At 39.1% G+C, this 27,832-nt stretch overlaps 1 protein-coding gene across 1 annotated transcript; it reads left to right on the top strand.

The window, feature by feature from the left end:
• The first annotated feature begins 21,336 nt into the window (after positions 1-21,336).
• On the top strand, positions 21,337-27,452 carry LOC128778204 (uncharacterized). The gene is given in 2 exon segments (XM_053906784.1): positions 21,337-26,094; positions 26,461-27,452. Coding segments are annotated over 2 exon segments (4,941 nt in total). The 5' UTR covers positions 21,337-21,493; the 3' UTR covers positions 26,801-27,452.
• The last annotated feature ends 380 nt before the right edge of the window (positions 27,453-27,832 follow it).

Raw genomic sequence — 27,832 nt, 5'->3', positions numbered from 1 at the left:
AGCTTAGTAAACGTTAAGACATATTTGATTGTGTTGCTAGTGATTACTATTAAATACATAAACATTTAAATGTTCCCATGTGTTGAACATTGTACAAATCATGCATTAGATAACTCATGCTTATTTTAATTGGCTATTGTAGTGTCACAATTGTAATGAAAGTAAATATTCCTTTTTACTGTCCCAAAAAAGAAAAACAGATCAACTTGCATTGAAGAGCTGGTGCCCTCACAATGAAGAAGAGAAAAAAATCAAAGGTAAACAGATATTGAGAGTTTTCCTATTCTAGTAATTGGGACTAACACAGCAGCTTTTCTTGAGGACAAAAGAAGCAAATTGCCCCCCAATTCTATGCTCAGAGAGACACTACAAATGACAAAGAATCTCCACTCCAAGAGACCTTTTAAGAGCTACAAAACTGGCACTAAATTCATTAGCCCAACTCTACCACCATGCCAAAGGGAAGGTTTTCTCTTTAGGGTAGTCCGATGTTCTGGAAAGAGGATATCCCCTAGCCTCAAGAATGGAGGAGTTTTTGCCATTTTCCTCAGGTCAAGTCTTACAGAATAAAAAAGATGTTTATTAGGAAGCACTACTGAAACCAACATGTATGGAAATAAGGGCAAGGAATTAAGAATGGGTAGGGAAAGAAGTTGAGTTGTGGTACAAGTTGGTTACAATGAAGGACCCAACTGATCCTACAGAAAGCTCTAGAGTTGGAAGTTCTCTTCAGACTAGACCTAACATAAGTTGAAGGGCCATACCTTTATACCTGCACAATGTGAAGTTACTGAATGTAGGGGCACCTGGAAGAGGCATAACTTTGGGCAGAGCATTTAACCAGAAAATTCCTAAGAAGGCTGAACACTTTCTAGCAACAACCCCAGCAGTTGCAGAAATAAGCTCTTAATTCTTGAAGGTGATCTGAGTAGCCTAACACATCATCCATTTCACTAATTCTTTAAATCTTGGCAAGACGTGATTGAGAACTTCCACATACAGAAAGGGCAAAAATGCTACACTGACTCCAGCCCTTCCTCTTCTTTTTTTTAAATGTACATTCTTTATTCTTTTTTTTTTTTTTTTTTTTTTGAGAGAGAGAGAGAGAGAATATGAACAGGGAAGGTCAGAGGGAGAGAGAGAATCCTATGCAGACTCCACACTAGGCAGAGAGCCACATCAGGCATCGGGCTCAATCCCATGACCAACCTTGAGAGATCATGGCGTGAACCAAAATTAAGAGTTGGAGGCTTAACCAACTGTATCACTCAGGTGCTTTGACCCCAGCACTACTAAAGGCCTGACAGTGATAAAAATGATGAGTCTTAAAGTTCAAGAATGACTGAAGAAAGTACATGAGACTAGGGACTTCCATCTTGTCCAAACAATGTTAGTATGGATGTGTGGGTTGTACAAAGCTGTTGTGTACAGGCTGAGAGCCATGAGTCAGATGAAAGGGATTGCCAGGTAACACAACATAAAGTCAATTTCCAGGGATTTGTATAGGAATGAGCCATTTTCTTTCACATCTAGCTCTAAGACATGGGTCAACCAAAGAGGGGATTAAAATCTTACTCAATTGAATGAGTAGACATGACTTTTCTCTTATGCTTTTCCCCTATCTCATGACCACAGGAGGAAGGCCAAGAAAAATGAGAGAAGGACTTGTGAAGAAAACATCATACTTAATTCCCACTACTCCAAACCCCTAGAGCCACAGACAAACCTATATTACCCTAAAAGAGAAGGGGTATGAACAATCCAATGGTGTTGGGAGATTTTAGGTCTCTAGGGTAACAGTTGACTTTTGAGGGATTGAAACCAATAGATAAAAACCTCCATCTATCACTGTCCAGGGCAGAAAATTCTAAGACTTACTGTAAGATTCCTTATAATCACCTAAAAGAAATCAGCACCGGCTGTCCTCAGTGTGACCAACTGAATACAACTTCTTTGTATTATCCGTCTCTCCTTTCTTATTTCACTCTCCTCCCCCTCAATTCTGTATCCTGCTATAATATTTCTAAATTTTTGTCTCAGGCTGTACTTTGCAGAGAACCCAAGTTAATATGCACAAAAGCACACTTTTCTTTGTTTTTATGTGAAACGGGAATCTTTTTATTCCTAGGTTTACAGAAACCAAACATTCTATTGACAATACAAATTATAGCAGTAACACATTTGATAGAAGATATTTTTGTCTTCAGTGCTTTCAGCACTTTTATTGAAGAAATTGAGATACTTCCTCTCAGGGGTCTTTGAATTGGAAGTATAATTTTCTTCTTCCCTAAATTTGATCAAGGATACTGGATTGCATATGTATTCCTCCCATATCAGAGATCTTTGTAAGCTTTATATCGTGGTTTTAGAAATTTAATGGGCTTAGAAGTATTTCTACTTAAACTCTCTAGTACCAGAAAACTATAAAAATAATGTATTGCAACCTCAGTTTGGACTTGTATTTAAATAATCACAGAAACTATTCTAGGTTCTTTTTTTGAGAAACTACAGTTGTAGGACTATCAAAGTCACTCTGAAATATTCATGTTATAACTTATATATAATATCAGACCTTCCAATAACACACACTTTCCCTTGCACTTTATGGTTTCTGCAATTTTTTTTCTCTCAGTAAAATGAATCCACCTTGGACATTTATATAAATCATCCGTAGAGAAATGTTTGTACCTGTCACGCTGAACAAATGTTCTACACCCCTTTCATTGCCATGAATCTACCAACTGACTGCTTATTTATTCATTGTGTTTGCATGTTTGATTTATAAAGGAACAAAACTACATGATTGGATACATTAAGTATTACATCATTTTTTATAGTGAATAAATGAGAAGCATTGGTAGGTTTGAGGGAACTTTCCATTAAATTTAGATGCTGAGGATCTTACCTCGAAATTAAAAGAAATTTGACCTAGAATAAACATTATTTGAAAGAAGTCAAGATAAACATTTGAAGCATATCTCCTGACAACTGAAAGTGAGGGATATGCCTTGGAGAAAACAGCAACCAGACGTGACACAGGGAAGGGAAAGCAAGCATGTATAACCATCATGCTTACTCAAAACTCCTCTGCAAATATGCATACTATAGTGTGTCTGTGTATGACAACATAATATGTTATCATTCATTTTAAGCCTATTTGTCATGATCCAAAAATGTTTTTTGCTTTTTTATGAGAAATTTCCTTTATCAGAAATAATAATTACACGTGGAAAGTAGTTACTATATAATACAATACTTCTGTTTTCAAAGACTATCCTTAATAGTAAAAGTAAATGTCTGGATATCCTGTTCTTTCTCTCCTCATTGCCCCAGTACTGACTTATCCTCTCTCTTTTCTACGCCATGCCCTTGATTGTATATCAAAGCTAATAAAGTAATGCTATTGTAAATTCTAGTCCCTCACTAATAGCTTCTTTTGATAGAATTTAATGGGAGAAGTAGATGAAAGGCTTAAAACCTAATCCAGCTCAATCCAGCTGTACAAGGGAACAGTTCAGAAATGGCTACCCCTTAATCTCCAACTCAACTGCTTTGGTCATATGTGAAGAAAAGATCAATTTACCAAATGGTACTTCAAAATAGAGAACTTCCTACCCAAATCTCAAGGATAAGTTCCAGCTGCCAAGTCTATCAGAAGAATAAGCAAAATCAAAGGAGACACACGTACAAAACCTAAACAGTTGGCTCCAAAGAGTTTTTGATCTAAGAAAATGTGAGCCAAAAATGAAGACATTTCCCAAAGAAAAAGCATCTTCAGTATGAAGCACAGAAAAGTGAGTAGATGAAGTATAGATTATTAGCATTTCTGGAACTTACCAAATGGCTGTTCTAGACACGTTTATACAGTCTATGGGAGGAGATGTGTAATAAGCCATCAATGGAGAGCCAATAAATGGGCAAATAACAAATAGTCAGAAATAAAGCTCTAATTGTCTCTAACCTCAAAGCTATAGTTGCCTCTTTCCCTCTCTTTTGCTCATTTATTGTTCCAACACTTATATTGAATATCTGCTCCATGCCAGACACTTATTATTTTATTTATTAAATTCTTAGAATAAATCTCTAAAATAAAAATATTATTTCATTTTTAGGAAGGAAGAAATTGAGTTTTGAAGACATTATGAATATTGTGCAGTTAATATTAGAGGGTGTCAAAATCAGAATTCAATTCCTATCTTCTTCCGATAGAATTCCAGTGTGTTACTTCACTAGACCTAGCAAACTATATGCCAATCAACAAGAAATCTTTCAAACTGTATGAAATGCCTCTCCAAAACCACCAACAGTTTAGTTTGCATCATCTTGCAACCAGATTATTCCCTGATAACTTTTAACTTTGTTCTTCTGATTTTTCCCACTCCAATTCAATATCCACATTGCTGCCAAAATTATGGTTATAAGATGCACATTTGTTCCTTCTCTCCCTTATACTACACCTCTAAATAATGACTTCTTAGATCATGACATCATGACTTCTACTTTTCAAGTAGGCTGCAAAGTAACAGGAGGCATGCTTTATAATCACATGGCACGGTTACCTTTCCTCCAGACTTAGAGAATAAATTGAAGAATTCTGAACCCAACATTAACTTTCATGTTGCTGTGCCATTATTTAGTCCAGGGCGAACAACTCAGCATATATTTGTGTGCAAGCTGTGCTCTAATGAAAATATGTGCCTGTAGTCCTGGACTGATGCAAAGGGTGAGGAAGTATCTACCAGAGGAAAGTGAGAGGACAGCAGGGCCATGAAATCAGTGGATTTGCCAGCCCATGTCTTAGCTCTCTATTTGCCTGCAAAATCTTTGTCCACACACTAAATCAAGCATTACCTCCTCCTGGAAATCATCGTCAACTTTGTGTAAAGCAATGTTAAACACAATCTTCTTTGGTTTCACAGGACAGTTTTTATAGCTATTGGATTATAGTCAAAATGTATGTGCTTATCACTTCAAACCTCAGAAGTTCTTAAGGGTAAAGGACCATGCTTTTCTCAATTTGTGTTTCAATGCATAGTACAGTGTCTGACTTTTTTGTAGGTAGCCACCAAATGTGTAATTGACTAGATTCTAGTGATTAAAGAGATATCCTTGGCTGATACTCTTAAAGTTTTCTATCTTATATTCTTTTTCTTGAGATGAATTAAATATATATTTAATAGGAGAAAATGGCAACCTCCGAGTAAAACAAATATTTATAACTTGAGTTTAATATGTCTTTAAAATGTTAGGGTTTTGTAACAGTAATGATGCATATAGGTATAAAAAAAAACCTCAGTCGACAAAATATAAAGAATAAAATAAAACCTAAGAACCAAAAAACAACTGACTAGTATATTCATAATTTAACAATGTAGCCACATAAAATCATTATTAATTTATGTTATTGGTGAAGAAAAGCTCCACTCTTGCATTGGTATACATTATAGGTAATGGATAATATTATAAATTATGTTCTAAAGTTTTAATTTCACATGTAAACAAATTAATTTATAAAAACATCATTAATTTTGATCTGTGGTCTATAAAAATTGGAAAGTTTTGGTTCGATTTTCATCTATGGATTGACTTCCAAAAGAGTTTGGCTTTCCCCACAGCTTAACAAAAGGTATCTCTAGAGTTCATATCCTATGCTGAGCTACTCTATCTATGTTTGTTCACTGATAGAGTGATACCCTTTCATCCTTTCTTGTGAGAAATATCCATTATGGATGATTTCTACTTGTTCATGCATTCTCAAAGCATTCCACAAGTCCATCAATTTACTGTAAGTAGAGAATGAAGGAAGGGAAATGAAATTATTTAGGCAGCATTTCTGTTCTATATTCATGGACTTATAAGCTTTTGTGTGATGAAGAAATCACTGTAAATGTTTTTCAAGTGATCAGGAAACACAGTCCCGACCTAAGGACAGATATGTAAATGTGACTGTTTGAAAAATGTCAAATCTTCTATTTTCCAAATGAATATTTTTAATGGAAAAATTTCTGCTGACTAGCATGTGTATAACAGCGTTTTGGTAAACCACTTTGTCTAGGATATGCCATGGCATAATGTAATATGTACATCCAGGGTACGTATGGTACACATGTGACAGGTATGACATGGCATGTCACAGAAAACCTTGCTTCTCAAAAAGCTGAGGGAAACATGTGTTTATCAAAAAGCTGAGGGAAAAAGGTGATAAATATATTTTTTTTAATTCTTAAGGCGTGGAAGTTGCTTACTGAAATTATATTGCCATTAAAACAAATGGGTTTGTGATGAATATGTGTAAAATACAGCAAAATCATATCTTCGTGATGATATGCAATTTCAAATTATTGCTCCTTCTGACTTCCTATTTTTCAGTTAAATAGTTACCAATGTCTCTGTGGTTTTGAAACTCTAAAGCTAAAGCATACCGCCAATCTAAAAACATGGTAAATAAAATGGCCATGGAGAAGTACTATAGTGATTTCTTTCAATACCACTTATGTTTCAAAAAAAGGATAACAGAGAAATAATTAGGCATAGACATCAAGTATGTATTTTTTTTCTTTGTACCTTTTCTGGAAAACAAATCACTTTAAGAGATAAACTTTATATGTAAGTAATTTGCAGAAAAAAATAGTAGAAAGCCATAAAATATTTAAATACTCAACTCTACTTTTAATTAACAAATTTCAAAATCCAAATGATGAAGTTCTATTTTTTACCGACCATATAGTTGCAAATTTAAAAGCTTGATAATGCTCAGTGCTTATGAGAATTTGGAGACAGGCATCCCCATAATGCTGGAGAACCTGATGAAACGTTTTATAGGATAATCTGGCAATTTCACTGCTAGTAATTTACTTAATGTATATAGTTCCATTTGTATTCATAAACATATACACAATGTTGTTTATTTCTTTGTTTTCAATAGTAACAAAAATGCCAAAATAATGGGTGGAAGAAAGATAATTTGTTGTAGCACTGCTTACAATGAAAAACAACATTGCTTTAAAAAATAGAGCCATATGAATAAATGCTGATGTGGAAAAATCTCCGAGATTTATTTGCAATGAAAAACAAACATGAGAGACAAACAAGCTTAGTATAATTGCACATGTGTTGTGTGTGAGAAAGAGACAGAGAGAGAGAGAATGCACGTACAATAAGCTGTATAAGGGCTCTTTTTAAACTATGAAAGTGCACGCTTAAAAAAAATCTCAAAAGTTTTCATTCCCAGAAGAATGAAACATGACAAGGTAGCTGAGGGAATAACAGAACAGGGAAATTATCTCATTTCAGTCATTAAAACATAGTAACATTAGAGAATAGGATAAATTTAACAACCAGCAAGAAAATTTTTAAGAGAAATAAGCTAGGAAAAAGACACAAACATATAGTTTTGAAATCATTTACCAAAATATTGTGAAGAATGTTCAAAATTAGAAATAATATAAAAAATTAGACTTTCAACAATAGAAGCTATAAAAAAATAAACTCATCTCCTGCCACAAAAGCTAGATGAAAAAAATTGAGTACAAAACAAAATAGGGGTGTCTGGGTGACTCAGTCGATCAGGTGTTTGACTTTTGGTTTTGACACAGGTAATCTCGCTGTTTGTGAGATCAATCCCCTCATGGGGCTCTGGGCTGAACGTGGAGCCTGCTTGGGATTCTATCTCCCTCTTTCTCTACCCCTTGCTCATTCGTGCTTGCTCTCTCAAATTAAATAAATATTTTAAAAAGAGAGTTAAAAATGAAATAAAAACAAAATCGAGATCTGACATTTGAGCAAAGATTTACAAATACAACAGTCTTCTTGCAAGGCCTGTGTGTGTGTGTGTGTGTGTGTGTGTGTGTGTGTGTGTGTGAGTGTGTGTGTGTAACAAAGGGAGTGAGAGAGAGAGAGAGAGTGCATATACACTAGAAATATTAGAAATACACACAAAAAGTCACAGAAGGAAATTAATACCCAAAGCTATGGGAATATAAAAAAATAATGAAGTACCCTTGGTGACGACTTCATTGTTAGGTCAGCAGTGCCAGTCTCATATTGGCACTCTTACTGGCACTCATATTGAATTCTTTTTGTTACAGATAGTTCTATAGCCCACATGTCAAGAGTGCCCTGACAGTGATGTAGTCATCTTGTTACTTGTCAAAATGCCTCAATGATGTCTTACTCATAGGTAAATTTTCACTAAGTACTGGGTAATAAATAAATTAATGTATTAATGGCAGTATGCTGACTTTAATGGAACAAACAAATGTATCCATCCTGTAGGCATAAGAATACTAGGACAAACTTTGATGTAAATATTTGGCCCAGAAAGACTGATTTTTAATTCATTAATACAAAGTGAAAGAGTCTTGTGAATAAAACCTAAACAGATTGCAATTGCTGTTGTAGGACAGTATTGAGTGCTACTTATCTTATATGAACATCAAAATAATTTGAGACAAGCCCTTAGAGGTTATTTGCTTCTTCAAGTCATGTTTTTCAAAATTGGTTATGATATCAAATATCCACAATACTGATGAAATATGTAGTGCTTCTCATACAGCACAAAACTATCAAGAGATTGATTATACGAAACATTACATTTCTTTGAAGAGTTTCATTCACACCTGATTATGAGAAAAGAAGGATTTTCCACAGATCCTTTGAGAAATGTTTGAAAGAAAAGCATTTCAGTCACCATACCATTCTTTTCTATATCCCTAGCCCCACCCTAAAATAAAACTGGGGCATATATATCCTATAATAACTTCATGAAAAATCATTATCTAAAACTCTCATGTTTGTGAAATGAATGTGCAGCTGTTGAGCCTGCCTGCTGGAGAAACACTGTAAAAATGCATCTCTAGACAAGAAACAACATGATATGAATGGATGAGATGGAAATGTGAGAGAGAGAAACAACACATCTCTGTCTACCAATAGATTGCATGGGGAAAAAATTGAGAAGGAAAAAAATGGACTTATTTGTACAATTGAGATAGTTACTATTTTCAATAATGTGAATCACATATTAGTCAAGTATCAGGGAATAAGTTCATTTTTACTAGGCTATCATAAGCAGTATATAACTTAAAATATAAAATGTGAAGTTTATTAATATGTGATATAATAAATGATAGTGTTTGTTAGGCACAATTATATTTCCTTCTTTATTCACTTAGCATAACACATTCCAGAGTATTTTATATTAAAGAAAGAAATAAAATATAGAGCCTCTCAATATATATACTTTCTAGTGATTATATTTAGGTCATCCAAATCTAGTCATTGACTTTGGCAAAACCTATTTTTCACATGAAGGCCAAATTGAGAATTAGCTGCTCAATTTTAAAAAAATGCTATGGCTCATCCCTGTTTTTATATTTCCTTTCGTGAAAGGCTTTCTATTTTCTCAAATATAGGGGTATCTATTTCCTTAAATGCAGGGATTTCTTATGGCACCAAAGCAAAATAAAGACTTTCAGTCATTTTCCCACGATAACACAAATGCTACGACATAAAAGAAACATGAGCACTAACTCAGCGTGTAGTTACTTGTGAAAATGTCTGAAATTCAAATATACAACAAAGAATTAAAAATATTGCACATGATTTATGTCATCACAAAGGTTAATATCCTCTTCTCTGTTTAAAATATAGTTATAAATGGTTATACCTGTATTTTTTACCTTTCAATATGTGTGATACATGTTTAAATATTTTATACATATATACACACACATATATGTTCTTACACTTGTACACATACATATAGAGGGAAAAAGAGAGAGGGAAAGAGAGAAGGAAGGAAGGAAGGAAGGAAGGAAGGAAGGAAGGAAGGAAGGAAGGAAGGAAAAAAAAAGAGAGAAAGTTCTTGGATTATATTAAATTCAAAACATAGACCAGAATGAAAGATAGGACTCTAATAACACTGAAAAGACACAGAGAATTGAATCTGTTATAAATGATTTATGCTCTAGGATCATGAGGTTAAAAAGGCAAAAGCTTTAATGCTCACTCATGCAAGAATGTCAAGTCACTGGTCTAGATAAAGAATTTGACAGTAATAAGATTTTAAAAGTGGGTATTTTCTGGTAGCATTGTCTGCCATAATAAATAGAGGTCATAAAGCTTTGGTCTAAACATATTCAGGGGGGGATTAATACTGCAAGCAGATCATTCATCTGAACTTTGAGAATGTACTTATAGGCCAATTTAATAAATGGATAATGACATAAAGACTATTTGTGAGTCTCAGGGAAACATATGTCTCTTCTGAGATTTTTATTTTTTTATTTCACTATAATTCTTCTAATGGATAATTTTTTATTGCAAATTTGAACAAAGCTATACCGCTTTTAGAGTAAAAAATATATAAATCACTTATATTAACCACAATAACAGAATGTCACCACCACCATTAATTCCTGTATGCCCTAAAAGGTGCTGAGAAAAGTGAACTATATAACGGAAATGGATTTATTTTAAAGAAAGATAAGTTTGAATCTGAGTGAATCACTCATTTAAAAAACTGATTCATCTTCTAGGAGTTCACCTTTACAGAGATTGGTTGTCTATTATATTTGACAAATAATCCTATTCATTTAGGCAACATATCAACTTAAAATACAAGTTTGTTTCAGGGGATGTGGGTTAATGATTAATCAAAATTATTTGGTCTACCTGGAACATATCATGGAAATATATGGCTCTCATTTAGTATAGAAACAAAATTAAAGTTTCACTTTGAGTTCTAATACTAATGTTCAACAGAAATATGGAGACAGCATATAAGTAATAAATCAACTATTTATTTATAACTATGACTTGTTCTCAACTTAGTTTAATTCACAGAATTAAGATGACTTTAATACCTTCATTGCATATAAAGATATAATTATCCAAATACATTATCATTTGACTTTTTAAAAATACATGGTGCAGAAATTTGTAAATGCTGAAATAGCATGTGCTTGACAGTGGCTCACAGATGAACCTATTATTTTATTTCCATTAAATACTCACAGGCAGGAGAGATATAGTTCTTAGAATTCATAAATGTATATGTATATGTTTTTGGGTGTGTATAAAATTATAAGAAAATTGAATTTGCATGATGCAAGAAAAAAATAATATCACCACAAACAAGAACCAAAAATAATTTATACTAAGGTTTTAACATATATCATATTTCCAAGAATTCCATATGTATACTTTTCCTTTTTAAAAAACATCATAAATCCCCATGTTACCATTTTGATGGCTTCAAAATGTTGTCATTTTATTGTACCACTATTTAATTAAATACTCTACTACTCTTTTCCCCACTGAATGGTTTTAATAGTCCAAGATGAGTACATAATATGCTTTTTGAAACAGGAACATTTTAAATAATATTTAACTTCTGAAAAAACCTATTTTTTTCAAAGTTTCAGATGAAAAATAAATATTCTACTCTATAGGACAGATCTATCTATAGCACTTTGTATACTAAAATACACTGCACTTTTACTACAAGCAGTGACTATTATCCACAGCAGCTATTTTATTTACTTCGTGTTTATGAACTCTTTAAGTACACACAAGAGACATAAGAAGTGATTACAATTATTTACCCAGTTTTGTAGATGAGAAAATTGAGGCAAAGTTGTTGCTAACCACTAAGGATAAGCTCAGTCAGCAACTGAGACAGGATTTCAACCCATTCCAACTCTCTGGAGGCCAAGTTCTTAATCACTACCTAGTCATGTCACCAAAATCACATGATATGAAGACATCTTACTTTTAGAATTTCCTTGGATGTTATTAAAACTGATACTGGTATGGGGCGCCTGGGTGGCGCAGTCGGTTAAGCGGCCAACTTCAGCCAGGTCACGATCTCGCGGTCCGTGAGTTCGAGCCCCGCGTCAGGCTCTGGGCTGATGGCTCGGAGCCTGCAGCCTGTTTCCGATTCTGTGTCTCCCTCTCTCTCTGCCCCTCCCCCGTTCATGCTCTGTCTCTCTCTGTCCCAAAAATAAATTAAAAACGTTGAAAAAAAAAAAAGTTTTTTAAAAAAAAACTGATACTGGTAAATGTACTGCTCCCTAAGAGAGCTTTGAAAATATTGCCACCCCTTTTCTTTCAACCCCAGCATCATTTGAATTTTGTACCTCTTTGCAGATTATATCCCTCTCTCTTTCTTTCAAATTATTTTAATACTCTGTCTTTGTTACTGATGTTCTCAATTTTATTAATATAACTCTAGATGTGAAATAGACATTTTAAATGCATGTAAATATCCTGTTCCTTACTAGTTTTGGCATCCATTGATTATTCTTACCTGAATTAATTATTACAAGGATGACAGGAGAGTGGTGATTTTCTATTCTTATAATTCTTTTATATTAATGATCGGGTATCCCATTTCAAGACAGAGCTTTTAGTTTACAAGTATACATGGATTATCAATATTATCAATGAGGCTTTATGGATTCTTTATTTCATCATGTAGAAGCTGTTGCTATCATTTAATATCATAAATTTGGCTGGTGGAGATCATCTTTGGCTTTTTTGGTTGGTCTCTCCCTTATCATTTTGTTTTTGCTTTGTTATAGCAGTTACTATATGGAAACTGAATTTTTAAGCTGTGCCCCTTCCCCAGAATCAATTACTTCCCCCAAGGTGTTTTAGATCGCCTTGTGTTTAAATGGCAAATTGTATTTAGAAATCAATATATGGGTGCTAGACTTCCTTATTGGTACTGACATGTTATTGCTCATAGACATTTCAGCAAACAGAAATACTGAACAAGTTAGAGATAAATTACAGGATATTCTGAGATTTGCTTCAAAATAATGCAATTGAGAAGAGCGAGTTGGCAGAATTAAACACAAAACAAACTTGGTCATCATTGAAGTTAGTTGATGGATACAAGGTTCATTGTACTATTTTGTTTACTTTAACCTATGTCTGAAAAAATTCCTTAATAAAACAATTTCTAATCAACAAAGGCAGCAACAAACTGCAGACAAACTCCAAAAACGAAAATCAAGTTTTCTCCTAATAATGGTCTTTAATCTGAAAACCTATTCAAATGGATATGCAAGTATTTGGCATTTAGTGATAATACCTAAAGCAAGCAAGATTCCATTGTAATTATAAGCAATTTAATTTCTTGCAATTCATTTCTTTTCATATTTCAAAATATTATTTCTTATTCCCCAAACTCCTCTTAGTGAGTCAACACTAATTATAGTAAATTGTGTTTAATGCTTTGGATTTTTCTTTTGTTCATAGCTTAAATCGATCTTAAGTTCTGGATCTTACATGAAACTTTCCTCAATTGATCACAAAGAGCCCTATTCTTTTCCACATATGTTTGGGACCCACCCCCCACCACCAAGCAATTACTTTTCTGCATCATTACATGCTTTTTCACTTCTGTGATACCCAAGACCCAATCATGGTGCCCTCGAGAATTAAGCTCTCCACTCCACCTCAATGTCTCCTTATCTTATGGACTATAATGGCTCACATCCACCACACTGGTCCTATAGTGAAAAAAAGACACTATTCCCTTAAATCTGTATATATTTTTATTAGTACTAAAGCACCCTAATTAATCCAGCCTTTATTGAATGTCCAAAACTGTTGTTGGATGTCAAGGAACTATGCCTGGCCACCCCCTGCAGAACCAAAAGATTCTCCTTTGAGTTGCTTGGAGTCAGAAGAAAACAATCGCATGTTTCAGAAAAATGGGGTAGAAAAAAGTACTAGGAATATCAAAAAATCAATATCTTCTCTCTTTTCAAGCCTCAATATATTGTGGATCAATTTATATGTCTAATTGACTTTCTAAAACCTCTGTCTTATAAAAAAAATTATGAATGCATTATGTTTTACTTAATTCTATTCCCCATTAATGAATAGTTACATAGTTTGTTCCCAAATTCTATAACCACTTTATAGTTAAAAAAATCACTAGGAATTGAAAATTGTGAATTATAAATCCTAGAATATTTCAATTAATTTAAGAATTCAGTCATTTTCATCAACATATTAAATGATGATTACTGGGAAATGATCACAATTTTTTTTTTGTTTATTTTATTTTTGAGAGAGAGAGAGAGAGAGGCAGAAAGAGAGGGAGACACAGGATTTGAAGCAGCCTCCAGACTCTGAGCTGTCAGCATAGAGCCCCACATGGGGCTTGAACCCACAGACCGCAAGTCCATGACCTGAGCTGAAGTCAGGGCTCAACCCACTCAGCCACCCAGGCTCCCAGATCACAATTAGATAATAGATTTGTGGCAAACGTTAACATAGCTTTTCTCAATGTAATCATATAAAGAGAAAATTAACATTTGTTGGACTAAAAGTCAATTTGTTGAATACTTTTTCTCATAAAATAGTACACTATCAAATCTATACAAGAAAATACTACTGAGCTGTGGTTGAGATACATGTGCAAAGTAGTAGCAGAAACTCCCTGGCAGTCAGCTGGAGTATGCCCAAACACATCTCTATTTCCTGACATATACCACACAAACATTATATCGTTGCCTAATTGAGAAAAATGTAAAAAGCACTGAGTGTGAATAAGAATATCATGCAATTTAATGAGCATGGAAAATAAGTACAGCTACAACAACAGAAAATGTTTGAGGTCTTTTAGGCTTTATAGGATTTGGTAATTTCTATCATAATTCTGAGGCCTGTATTTTTAAACTATGTTCCTTTAAATATATGTTTTTCTCATTGGGTTGTTGGAAGGCAAATCTCCTCTGAATCCGTTTTTTTTTTAATTTTTCCCTGAAATTAAATTAAACACAACTAGTATGTTGTGTAATCACACAAAAGAAAACACCATAACTCACAGGGTCAAAGAAATTAATATCAAAATGAAATTAATGTTTGTCTACATCAACTCAGTTCTGGTTTGAAAAATATTTCTTTTGTCTGTCTCTGTCTCTCTCTCTCTCTCTCTTTTTAAGTAATATGTTTGTGTATGTGTTAGTTTAAGTACTGAAAATATACAACCTAAGAGAAGTATCTCCTTATTTTAATTTTTTTCTTTGGCTATATTTTTTGTGTATTACCACATGGCTCTCCATCACTTTATACCATGGTCCATAAAGAAACAGACTGCCTGTGAAACAACATCTTGATAAAAAAGAAATCACCCAATCATTGCATATCCCTAAGCATCTGGTTTGGGAAAATAGAACAGGGAGCCTAAGCAACTTGACACATCTGTATGAAAAACAGTGGAGCTAGTTCCATTTGTTTGTTTCCTCTTTACAGTTAAGAAAATGAAAGCTGATGCATTTGAAGCTTACAATAAAGATAGCAAATATTCCAAAGGCTTTCATATGTAAAATATTTTAATTGCTGAAGGACTTGGAATAAATCTTGGCTCACTCGCATTAACATTTCTCTTCTTGGGACTTCTGCTTCATTTTCCACAAAGTTTGTATTATTAGTACTTTGTCAAATTTCTTATTTCTTTCTTTTGATCCTCTGAACAGTAGACCAAAAAAAAAGAGCTTACACTGAAATTGAATTTCATAATTAGTGTTCAAGCAATAGCAACTTTCTTAGAAATTTTACATAATAACTGATAAATCAGCAAGCCAAGTCTATTCCATTTTGAAGTATCAAGCTTTTGAAGTTTTTAGGAAATTGTGGAGGTGATATAAAACCTGAAGAGATGTTAAGATTTAATTGATGCAGTATTTCTCCTAGGGAAAAAAAGGAACAATTATCATTGTGAAGGCATCAATTGCTATGAAATCGAAGACTGGCGATTTCTAGTGTTTGTGTTCTCCTTCTATTCAAGGGTTGAACTAAAATAACTTTTCCAGTCTCATTTACAACTAGATGAGGCCCCGAGACCTACTTCTGACCAATATAGGGTAAGTTGAAATCCAAAGCCTGGATCATTAAAAAAAAATTACATGTTGATTCTGTCTCCATCTTTCCCCATCTCTCAGCCGAGGCAAAGGTACCAGCAGATTCTGGCGCTCCAAGGAATGAGAAATCCCCAAGCTGGAAAGCACCACAGACCCCAGGATTTCTTGTGTATTATGGAGCAAGAAATAAAGACATATATTAAACTTCACTCGATCTTGGGGTTTGATAACAGTATCCTATTCTCACTTCATCTTCAGGATTGTCTTGTCTATTTTTGGCCCTTTAAATTTCTGTTTCTATTTTTTGGAATCAGCTAGTGAATTGCCAGGCACTGACACACATACATGCATCTACACACACACACACAGCAAACCCCTGCCAGGATTGGAATTGCAATTGTATTGAATCTATTTATAGGTTAATTTGAGGATAATTTACAACTCCAAGACATTAATGCTTCCAACCCAAGGCCATAACATATCCTTTTATTAAGTTCTACTTATGTTTTTACAATATTGCAATTATGGTTTTCTATGCAAATGTCTTATACATTCTTTCATTAGATATATTTCTAGGTATTTGTAATTTTGATATTTCTAGATAATATTTGTTGATATTTTAAATTCTTATTGTTCATTGGTAATGTATAGAAAAATATTGCTTTATTTTTCATTTTGTTGAAGTCTGACATACAAAGTGCACTACTATTAAATGTACAGCTTGTTGAAATACTGAATATGTATACAGTAAGGTAACCAATACAGACATCAAGATAAAGAACTATTCTGGAAGCCAATAAACTCCCTTAGTACCTTACCGTAAACAACTATTCTGTGACCGCTATTCTAATGCCTACCGCCTTTTAGGTATATATATTCTAAATTTATATAAACAGAATCATACAGTATGCACTCTTTTGGTTTCTGGCTTCTTATGCTCAATATAAAGTTTTGAGATTATACTCATATTGTTGCATGTAGCAATAGTTCACTCATTTCCGTTGTTGTATATGATTACATGATATACTTCAAAGTATTTATTCATTTACGTGTAAATGAACACTTGGGTTATCTCCAATTTTTGTCTCTTAGAGGAAAACAAACAAACAACATTCAACAAATCTGTACAGGTTCTGGTTTTAGATGGCAGTGTAGGATGATCCTCGTCCGCCACCTCTCACAGACACACTGAATCTATAGCTATATATGTAACGATTTCCTCTGAAAACAACGTAAACCCTGGCTCGGCACATCAAGCAAATAAGAGGGAAACCACAGGGAAGTGGGTAGGAAAGGCTGAGACACAGCTGAGCATAAAACCCACCCACCCCACCACCCTCCACCCCCAGCACTGTGACTCACAAAGGGAAGGGGATTCACAAACTTGGAACTTTTCCCCAGAGGAGCAGAGTCCACCCTACATCAGCTCCTCCAACTTTCAAGACTGGTACCTGAGAGACAAGCCCTGAAAATTGAAGACGAGTGGCTCACACCTGCAACTCATGTGAGTTGTGGCAAACTGAGGCACGGCTTGAAACGCTGTGTTCTTGGATTCACCTGCCCCGGGGCCCTAAGTAGAAGAAGCCCTTTGAAAAATGCCGACACTTTATGTGAAAAAGATTCCAGCTCATAGACACAGAGAATAGATTGGTGTTTGCCAGAGGCAGGCAGTGGGTAGGGGTGGACAAAACAGACGAAGGAAGTCAAAAAGTAGAAACTTTTCAGTTATAGGATTTATGTCATAAGGATATAATGTACAGCATGGTGACTATAGTTAATAATACTGTATTGCATATTTGAAAGTTGCTATTAGAGTAAATATTAAAAGTTCTCATCATGAGAAAAAAGTCCGTAACTATATATGTGATGACAGATGTTTAGATTTGAGGTGATCACGTTGCTATATATACAATTATCACATCATTATATTGTACATGTGAACCTACTGTATGTCAATTATTCCCCAATAAAAAAATTAAAGTTTTAAAAAAATCATAAAGAAATTCTGTACATATCTTAAAATTACATATGCACTCTCTACCTTAGGCATATAGCTCAGAATGAAATTACTGCATCATAGGAGATGCTTATATTCCACTTCAGAGGATATCACAAAACAGGTTTGAACAGTATTTATGCCACTGTTTACACCTAGTGGCAATGCATGAGAGTTTCAGTGGTTATACATCCTTCTCTACATTTGGCATTAGAAGGTTCTTTTAAAAAAATCACGTTAGCCATTCCAGTAAGTGTTAGATGCATTTATTGTGGATTTAATTTGCATTTTCCTGTTTAAGAATACTGAGCACATGAGTATGTGTCTAGGGATATTTGGATCTTTTCCTTCATGAAGTCTCACTTCAAATTTTGGTACACATTTTATTGATTTTTAGAAGTTTTTTGTGTGAATTGGTGACTGAAATTTACCTTTTACTCTTATTGATGTGTTCTGATGAGCAGAAATTATTCATTTTAATAAGTTCAATTTGTAAATTTTGCTTTTTATGATTAACTCTTCATTGTTATTTTAAAGATGTTTTTCTACCTCATAGTCATGAATATGGCCTCATGTTTTCTTCCAGGAGATTCATTGTTTTACCGTTTACATATATGTCTATGATGCATCTTTAGTTAATTTTGGTGTATGGTGTTAGGTAGGGATTTCCATGTGGATATATAAATTGACATGGCATCATTTTTCAAATGGTCATCTTTTTGCCGCTAGATTACATTGGTGCCCTTACCTTGAGCCAATGACCACATGTGTGCGAGTTGACAGGGACTCTTTTCTATTGATATATTTTCTATCGTTGTAAATTTCTTTGTCATTACCATACTGTCTTAATAGTGTAACTTTATGAAAAATCAGAGTTCTTATTCTGCAGATTTTCAACTTTGTTTTTCTTTAAGGTAATCATGGGTATTTTAGGTCTTAGAGTTTTGATAAAATTTTAGAATCACCTTGTAATTTTTCACAAAAGGAATTTTCTGGATTCCTAAAAAATGATATTGTTATTTCTGAAATGCTGTATTTTATTTATATTTATTGTTTTTTTAAAAACAATATCTGTGATCTTGCTAAATTTACTGTTATTATCTCTATAGCTTATCAATTAATTTTCTACTTGTAAATATATCTTAGAAAAATGACTTTTTTTTCTTTTCAATTATTATAGCTTAATTTTTTTTTCTTTCTTTGAGTGAAAGATTTTATATACCAGATAGGGCCCCTGATACAATATTGTATATAAGTGGCCAATTATTATAGTATCATTTTAGGTCTCAGGAAGGGAGCATTAAATATTTCACTATTAAATATCATTTGCTGTAAGTTTTCTTTTGTAAATACCCATGATTGGAATAAGGAAGAATATAACATACTTCTAAATTTGGTATGATTTTTAAAAGATCATACATAGGTCTCAATTTTATCAATCTTTTTATAATATAAAGTGAAGAGGTATGTGCTTTATTCTGATGTAATATTAACTAATATTAATTAAAGTTTGAGTATTAAATGAACTTGATAATTGGAATAAAAATCATTTTATCATTATTAATAATCTTTTTTACATCACTGATTTGCCAATATTTTATTTAGAGGTTTGTCATCTACAGTAATGATAGAAAGTCCTTTAAGTTTACTTTTTATAATATTAGATTGTGTTACCAAGATTATGCTGGGATTGTGGCCTAATTTAAAACGTTCTTTCTTTTTGTATTATTTCAAATTTTTGTGTAAGCTTGATGTTAACATATTTGAAGGAATTTTCTTGGAAAGGTAACTGGGTTGGAAATTTTCCCTTCAGGTAAGTTTTCAGTCACTGATTAACTTTAGTTAATAGCTATACAGCTACTGAAACTTTTTATTCACTCTTTGATATGTTTTGCCCAATTGATTGTTAAGTAACTTAACCTCAATTTTGAAGTTTATCAGTGCTATGTGTTGACAATCATGTTTTTTTTAATATCCATAGTATCTATATTGATGGTTCTCCTTTTAATATCTAGCATTATTGGTAATTTGTTGTCTCCCAATCTCTCACATTTTTTAGTGATTAGGTTAGATTAGATTAGTCTTGCTAAAAAGGATTTTCAATTTTATTAATCTTTTCAAAGAAGTAACATGGTTTTGTCAATTTTCTTTGTCTTTTTAAAATTTATCGATCTGCTCTTTATTTCTTTATTTTCTCTGAGTGTAGTACAGTGTTCCTTATGTAGATTCTTGAGGTCAAGGCTTATACAATGGGTAATAGCTCCTCTTTTCCTTAATATATGCATTCAATGCTAAAAATCTATTTAATCATTTCTGCATTGCAGAAATGTTGATATGTCACATTTTCATTTGTATACAGTTCAAATACTTCCTATTTCTGCTATAAAATTATTTATGGAAAATTTGTTATTTAGAAAGATAGTGCGGTGTTTATGGTAGATGGCGGCGTAGGAGGACGCGGGGCTCACAGCGCGTCCAGCTGAACACTTAGATTCCACCTACACCTGCCTAAATAACCCAGAAAACCGCCAGAGGATTAGCAGAAAGGAGTCTCCGGAGCCAAGCGCAGACGAGAGGCCCACGGAAGAGGGTAGGAAGGGCGGCGAGGCGGTGCGCGCTCCACGGACTGGCGGGAGGGAGCCGGGGCGGAGGGGCGGCTCGCGGCCAAGCAGAGCCCCCTAGTCTGGCTGGCAAAAGCGGAGGGGCCGAGGGACTGTGTTCCGACAGCAAGCGCGACTTAGCGTCTGGGAGGTCATAAGTTAACAGCTCTGCTCAGAAAGTGGGAAGGCTGGAGGATGAAAGGGCGGGCCTACGCCGGCCGACTCCATCTTGTTCTGTGTTCTCCACCTTGAGTGACTATGTCCCCGACATGACCCCTTTTCCGGGAAAATCACAGACACCTCAGACCGCGCCTCCTCCCCTTGAGTAACCTCCCGCTCACCCGTTCAAACTTCCTGATCAAAACACGCCCAGTAACAGGACTCCGACCCTTCCCCAGCCAATCGGCCGAGGCCACGACCCTTCCCCAGCCAATCGGCTGAGGCCACAGCCATTACCTCACCAACTGCCCCTAGACCCCTATAAAACCTTTGTGCTTTTGAAACTCGCTCTCTCTCCCTGGTATCTCACCGCTGCGTCGGTGCAGGTAGGGGATTGAGCTTGAGCTAGCTCGAATAAAGGTTCTTTTGCTTTTGCATCGGACTCGGCTCCCTGGTGGTCTTTGGGGATCACGAATTCTGGGCATAACATTTGGGGGCTCGGCCCGGGATCCCCAAAATCCCCGAGGGACCCCCGACCCGGAGAGCCTGACTGGCCACGGTTAGTGTCTGTCTGTTTGTTCTGTCTTTTCTGTGTGAGCTCACTTCTGGAGTTCTGGTAGTGTCCGACGCAGTCTAAGTGGACGCACTGGAGGACCACAGGCCGGGAGTTTCGGAAGACGTTCCGATTCTCCCCTCTGGAGGGACGTGGAATCCCCTCAAAGGTCTGAGACGAGGCGGGTCGCTCCCGCTGGTCGGCGTGAGGCCGTCGTCTTTGGAGGGACGTGGAATCCCCTCATCGGTTTTGGAGGGACGTGGAATCCCCTCATCGGTTTTGGAGGGACGTGGAATCCCCTCAAATGTCTAAGCTAGCTTTCAGTTTTGCTTCCATGGAGTTGGAAGATTTTCTAGGGGCCCTCTGTTTGTCTGTTTTTGTGTTTCTCTGTTTTGTTCTGTGGACTTACTGGACGGACGTTATGGGACAGACTCAGACTACTCCTCTAAGTATTATGATTGATCACTTTAAGGATGTGAGGGGAAGAGCTAACAACCTCAGTGTGGAAGTCCGAAAGGGTCGGTGGCAGTTTTTTTGTTCTAGCGAGTGGCCAACTTTCAATGTCGGATGGCCACCAGAGGGGACCTTCGACCTCCCTACCATCCACCGAGTCAGGAGTATCATCTCTCAGTCTAAGACAGGCCATCTTGATCAGCTCCCTTACATTATCACTTGGCAGGACCTTGTAGAAGACCCACCCTCTTGGCTTAAGCCCTTCCTAGCCCTGCTCCCTCCGGAGCCAAAACCCATTCTTGCTTTGCAGGGGACAAAGAAGAAGAAAAGTCTTATCCAGCCTTCAGCACCCCTCTACCCTGACTTACAGGGGGGTACTGAAGAAGAATTAATTTTTCCTCCCTCGTATAACCCCTCTAGGATGCCGGAAGAACACCATTCTCCCCCTCCGGGGGAGGCAGACGCTGTTCCGAGAGCGGGAGGCGGAAACGCTCCAGTGGGAAGTCCGCCCTTCACCAGACAAAGGGCTCAGAGGGAGCAATCCGCCTCCGCCGCCGACTCCACTATTCTGCCCCTGCGAGCCACCGGACCCCCAGACGCGGAGGGGAATCAGCCCCATCACTATTGGCCTTTCGCCACTAGTGACCTCTACAATTGGAAAGCTCAGAATCCTAAGTTTTCCGAGAAACCGGCAGGGCTTATTGATTTATTAGACTCTGTTCTTTTTACCCATCAGCCCACGTGGGACGATTGCCAGCAGCTTTTGCAGGTCCTGTTCACGACTGAAGAAAGAGAAAGAATCGTCAACGAGGCCCGAAAACTAGTTCCGGGTGCAGACGGGAGTCCCACCACCAACCAGGCTCAGATAGATGCCTCCTTCCCTTTAACTCGGCCCCAGTGGGATTTCAACACGGCAGAAGGTAAGGAGAGGCTCCGGGTCTACCGCCAGACTCTAATGGGGGGTCTCCGAATGGCTGCTAGAAAGCCAACCAATTTGGCCAAGGTAGGAAATGTACAACAGGGAAAAGATGAATCTCCGGCTGCCTTTTTAGAACGGATCATGGAGGCATTCCGTACCTATACCCCCATGGATCCAGAGGCTCCGGAAAGCAAGGCAGCTGTTATCATGGCCTTTGTAAACCAATCGGCCATAGACATTAGGAGAAAATTACAGAAAATAGATAGACTAGGAGAAAAAAGTCTGCAGGACTTACTGGTGGTAGCCAAAAAGGTATATAATAACCGGGAGCTTCCTGAGGACAAGCAGGCTTGCGCCATGGCGGCTGCCAGCAGTAAGCAGACTCGAGACTTGGCCAGAATACTACTAGCTACCACTGCTGACTCCCCTGAGGAACGAGACCGCCGTCTCCGGCAGCTGGCAGACGACACAAGAAAAGGTAAAAGAACCACCAAGGGGGGGAAGCAGAGGCTGCAGAAGGATCAGTGCGCATACTGCAAGGAGATAGGGCATTGGGCCCGAGATTGTCTGAAAAGGGCCGGCGGGAAAGGAAGCAAGACTGACCGAGTAAAAGTCCTAGAGCTAGATGAACTAAGTGATTAGGGGAGTCGGGGTTCGGACCCTCTCCCCGAACCCAGGGTAACTCTTAAAGTGGAGGGGACCTCTGTTGACTTCCTTGTCGACACCGGAGCACAACATTCGGTCCTCCGCACCCCACAAGGAAAACTAGCCAGCAAGAAGTCCTGGGTACAAGGGGCAACTGGTATGAGCCAGTATTCATGGACTACCCGAAGAACAGTAGATTTGGGAACGGGCCGGGTATCCCACTCCTTTATGGTAATACCAGAATGCCCCTACCCACTGTTAGGACGGGACTTACTGACCAAGATTGGAGCTCAGATAACTTTCAGACAAGGGGGGCCTCAGGTCACCGATGGCAAGGGCCACCCCATCCAGGTACTGACCATGAAACTGGAGGATGAATAGCTCCTCCACCAGGAGGCGCTCCCGAGAGAGGATAATATAGACAGATGGCTACAAGAATTCCCCTCGGTTTGGGCAGAGACTGGGGGGGGGATGGGACTAGCCGCTCATAGGACCCCAGTCCTGGTAGAGCTCAAGCCAGGAGAGAGTCTGGTAAGGATCAAACAATACCCCATGTCTCAGGAGGCCCGGAAGGGGATCCAGCCACACATCCGGAGACTACGAAGCCTAGGGGTACTAGTTCCTTGCCAGTCTGCCTGGAACACCCCCTTACTGCCGGTCAAAAAGCCTCACACAAATGACTACCGACCGGTACGAGACCTCCGGGAAGTAAATAAGAGGGTCGCGGACATACACCCAACTGTTCCCAACCCATATACTCTCTTGAGCTCCTTGGCGCCCTCCAGGGTCTGGTATACTGTACTAGATTTAAAGGACGCCTTCTTCAGTCTGCCGCTGGCACCCCAGAGCCAACCCCTGTTCGCCTTCGAGTGGCATGATCCGGAGGAGGGCTACAGTGGGCAACTCACCTGGACACGGCTACCTCAGGGATTCAAAAATTCACCCACCATCTTCGACGAGGCACTACACGAGGACCTGGGTGAGTACAGAAGGGAGCACCCTGGCCTCACCCTCCTACAGTACGTAGATGACATCCTGATTGCTGCCGACACGGCCAAAGACTGTGAGCGAGGGACCCAGGACATGCTGGCTACCCTGGGGGCCTTAGGGTACCGGGCATCTGCGAAGAAGGCTCAGATATGCAGGGAGAGGGTAAGTTACCTGGGATATATCCTGGAGGGCGGACAGCGGCGGTTATCAGATGCCAGAAAAGAAACTGTCCTAAAGATCCCTACTCCCACCTCCTGAAGAGAAGTGAGGGAATTCCTAGGATCAGCCGGCTACTGCCGCCTCTGGGTTCCAGGTTTTGCTGAGATCGCCAGGCCCCTATATGAAGCTACCAAAGAGGGGAAAACATTTAAATGGACTGAAAAAGAAGAAATTGCCTTTAATCGGTTAAAAAAGGCCCTCCTAAGTGCCCCAGCCCTGGGCCTACCAGACATTACGAAACCCTTCCACCTCTTTGTAGACGAACATAAGGGAATAGCAAAAGGGGTTCTAACTCAAGCCTTAGGCCCCTGGAACCGCCCAGTGGCTTACCTGTCTAAGAAACTAGACCCAGTGGCTGCCGGCTGGCCGCCATGCCTAAGAATTATTGCGGCGACAGCACTCCTAGTCAAGGATGCAGACAAGCTGACCCTAGGACAGGAGATCTGGATCACGACCCCACACGCCATTGAAGGGGTCCTGAAACAGCCTCCGGATAGATGGATGAGCAATACACGTATGACTCATTACCAGAGCCTCCTACTCAACCCTCCACGAGTGCGGTTCCACCCCAGTGCAGCCCTCAATCCTGCAACCCTGCTGCCCAACCCTGACCTAGGTGCTCCACTACATGACTGTGTGGGAATCCTGGAACGAGTACATGGATTCCGGATGGACCTGACCGACCAGCCCCTCCCCGATGCCGAGGCTACTTGGTTCACTGATGGCAGCAGCTTTGTGCGAGATGGACACAGGTATGTGGGTGCAGCGGTGGTCACCGAAACGGACACCGTATGGGCGGAGGCTCTACCCTCCGGAACGTCAGCCCAGCGAGCGGAGCTCATAGCCCTCACCAAGGCGCTGATGCTGGGAGCTGGAAAACGGCTTAACATCTACACAGACAGCCGTTATGCATTTGCCACAGCTCATATTCATGGGGCAATTTATCAGGAGAGGGGGTTACTGACGGCAGAAGGACGGACTATAAAAAATAAGCAGGAGATACTTAACCTGCTTACGGCCTTATGGCTTCCTGCCAAGCTAGCCATTATCCACTGCCAAGGGCACCAAAAAGCTGATAACCCAGTAGCTAGAGGTAATCGAAAGGCTGACCAGGCAGCCAAGGCAGTAGCCCTTACTCCAGTCCCCACCATGACCATACAACTACCGGACCCGGGAGACCCAGTTTTACCAGACCAGCCCAAATACTCCCAGGAGGAGTTACAGCGGATCAAGAAACTCCCCATGGCCCAGGAGATAAAGGGATGGTGGTATACACCTAACAAGGAGCTCGTGCTACCAGACCGGCTCGGAGTCTCAATATTAGAGCACATGCATCAGTCTACTCACATGGGGGCCCGAAAATTAAAAGACTTAATCTGACATGCCGGAATCAAGATTCACCAACAGGACACCAAAATAGAGCAAGTTGTATCTGCCTGCAAGACCTGCCAACTCACCAACGCGAAAGCCACATCAAATAAAAAAGGAACCAGGCTCAGAGGCACCAGACCGGGAGCCCAATGGGAAGTCGACTTCACTGAAGTCAAACCAGGAAAGTATGGTTATAAATATCTTTTAGTATTTACAGACACCTTCTCTGGCTGGGTGGAGGCATACCCAACCAAGCATGAAACGGCTCAGACGGTGGCTAAGAAGCTACTAGAAGACATCTTACCCAGGTATGGTTTTCCTGCCATGGTAGGATCAGACAATGGACCAGCTTTTATCTCTCAGGTAACACAGGCAGTAGCCAAGGCGGTGGGGGCAAACTGGAAATTACATTGTGCTTATAGGCCCCAGAGCTCAGGACAGGTAGAAAGAATGAATAGAACCCTAAAAGAGACCCTTACCAAATTAACCATGGAGACTGGCGGGGACTGGGTGACTCTCCTACCATACGCCCTTTACCGGGTTAGAAACACTCCTTACAGTCTGGGTTTTACTCCCTACGAGATCATGTTTGGCAGGCCACCCCCTGTTATTCCCAGCCTTCGAGCTGAACTTCTTGCAGAGTTTAAAGATCAAGAACTTTTTCTTTCCTTGAGAGGGCTCCAGAGGGCGCACGAGGACATTTGGCCGCGCCTCCGTGCCATCTACGAGGCTGGCCCGACCCCGACACCTCATCAGTACAAGCCGGGAGACTGGGTCTATGTCAAGAGGCACCACCGAGAGACTCTCGAGCCGCGCTGGAAGGGACCCTACATTGTAGTGCTGACAACCCCCACCGCTCTCAAAGTAGACGGCATCGCGACCTGGGTCCATCACACCCACGTTCAGCCAGCGGACCCCTCCTCGATCCGGAAGGACTTCGTCACGCGATGGGCCATCAGTCGGGACCAACACAACCCGCTCAAGCTCAAGCTACAGCGCATTCGACCCACCTAATATTGGTAACTCTGTTAACTCTGCTTGTCATTGCTCATGCTACCGGGAGTCCCCACACCCCCCAAAACATCACCTGGCAGATCATAGATACCAGCTCAGGGACAATACTTAATTAGACCTCCCAGAGCCACCCCAGGGACACATGCTTCCCAGAACTTAGCGTAAACCTCCAAACTCTGTTCCCCTTGTCACCATAAATGCAGCCGGTCCCATGATTGGGTCCGTAAGTTACATGACAAGGGGGGAATGAAAGGGCGGGCCTACGCCGGCCGACTCCATCTTGTTCTGTGTTCTCCACCTTGAGTGACTATGTCCCCGACATGACCCCTTTTCCGGGAAAATCACAGACACCTCAGACCGCGCCTCCTCCCCTTGAGTAACCTCCCGCTCACCCGTTCAAACTTCCTGATCAAAACACGCCCAGTAACAGGACTCCGACCCTTCCCCAGCCAATCGGCCGAGGCCACGACCCTTCCCCAGCCAATCGGCTGAGGCCACAGCCATTACCTCACCAACTGCCCCTAGACCCCTATAAAACCTTTGTGCTTTTGAAACTCGCTCTCTCTCCCTGGTATCTCACCGCTGCGTCGGTGCAGGTAGGGGATTGAGCTTGAGCTAGCTCGAATAAAGGTTCTTTTGCTTTTGCATCGGACTCGGCTCCCTGGTGGTCTTTGGGGATCACGAATTCTGGGCATAACAGAGGACAAAGGGAGGGAGAGCTGCTGAGCCCCCAGACGGCAGAGCTCAGCTTGGCGGGGAACAAAGGCGCTCTCCAGCGCCATCTCCCTCGCCCATCCCCCAGCCAAAATCCCAAAGAGAATCAGTTCCTGCCAGGGAACTTGCTCGCTCCCCGCAAACACCCAACTCTGTGCTTCTGCGGAGCCAAACCTCTGGCAGCGGATCTGACTCTCTCCCGCTGCCACAGGGCCCCTCCTGAAGTGGATCACCTAAGGAGAAGTGAGCTAAGCCTGCCCCTCCTGCCCCCGTGCACCTTGCCTACCCACCCCAGCTAATAGGCCAGATCCCCAGCAC

This window comes from Panthera pardus, unplaced genomic scaffold, assembly GCF_024362965.1.
Source record: "Panthera pardus isolate Hobbes unplaced genomic scaffold, ASM2436296v1 HiC_scaffold_10, whole genome shotgun sequence".
Classification (NCBI taxonomy): domain Eukaryota; kingdom Metazoa; phylum Chordata; class Mammalia; order Carnivora; family Felidae; genus Panthera; species Panthera pardus.
The sequence above is the reverse complement of the archived record's forward strand: the minus strand, read 5'-3'. Positions and strand labels throughout refer to the sequence as shown.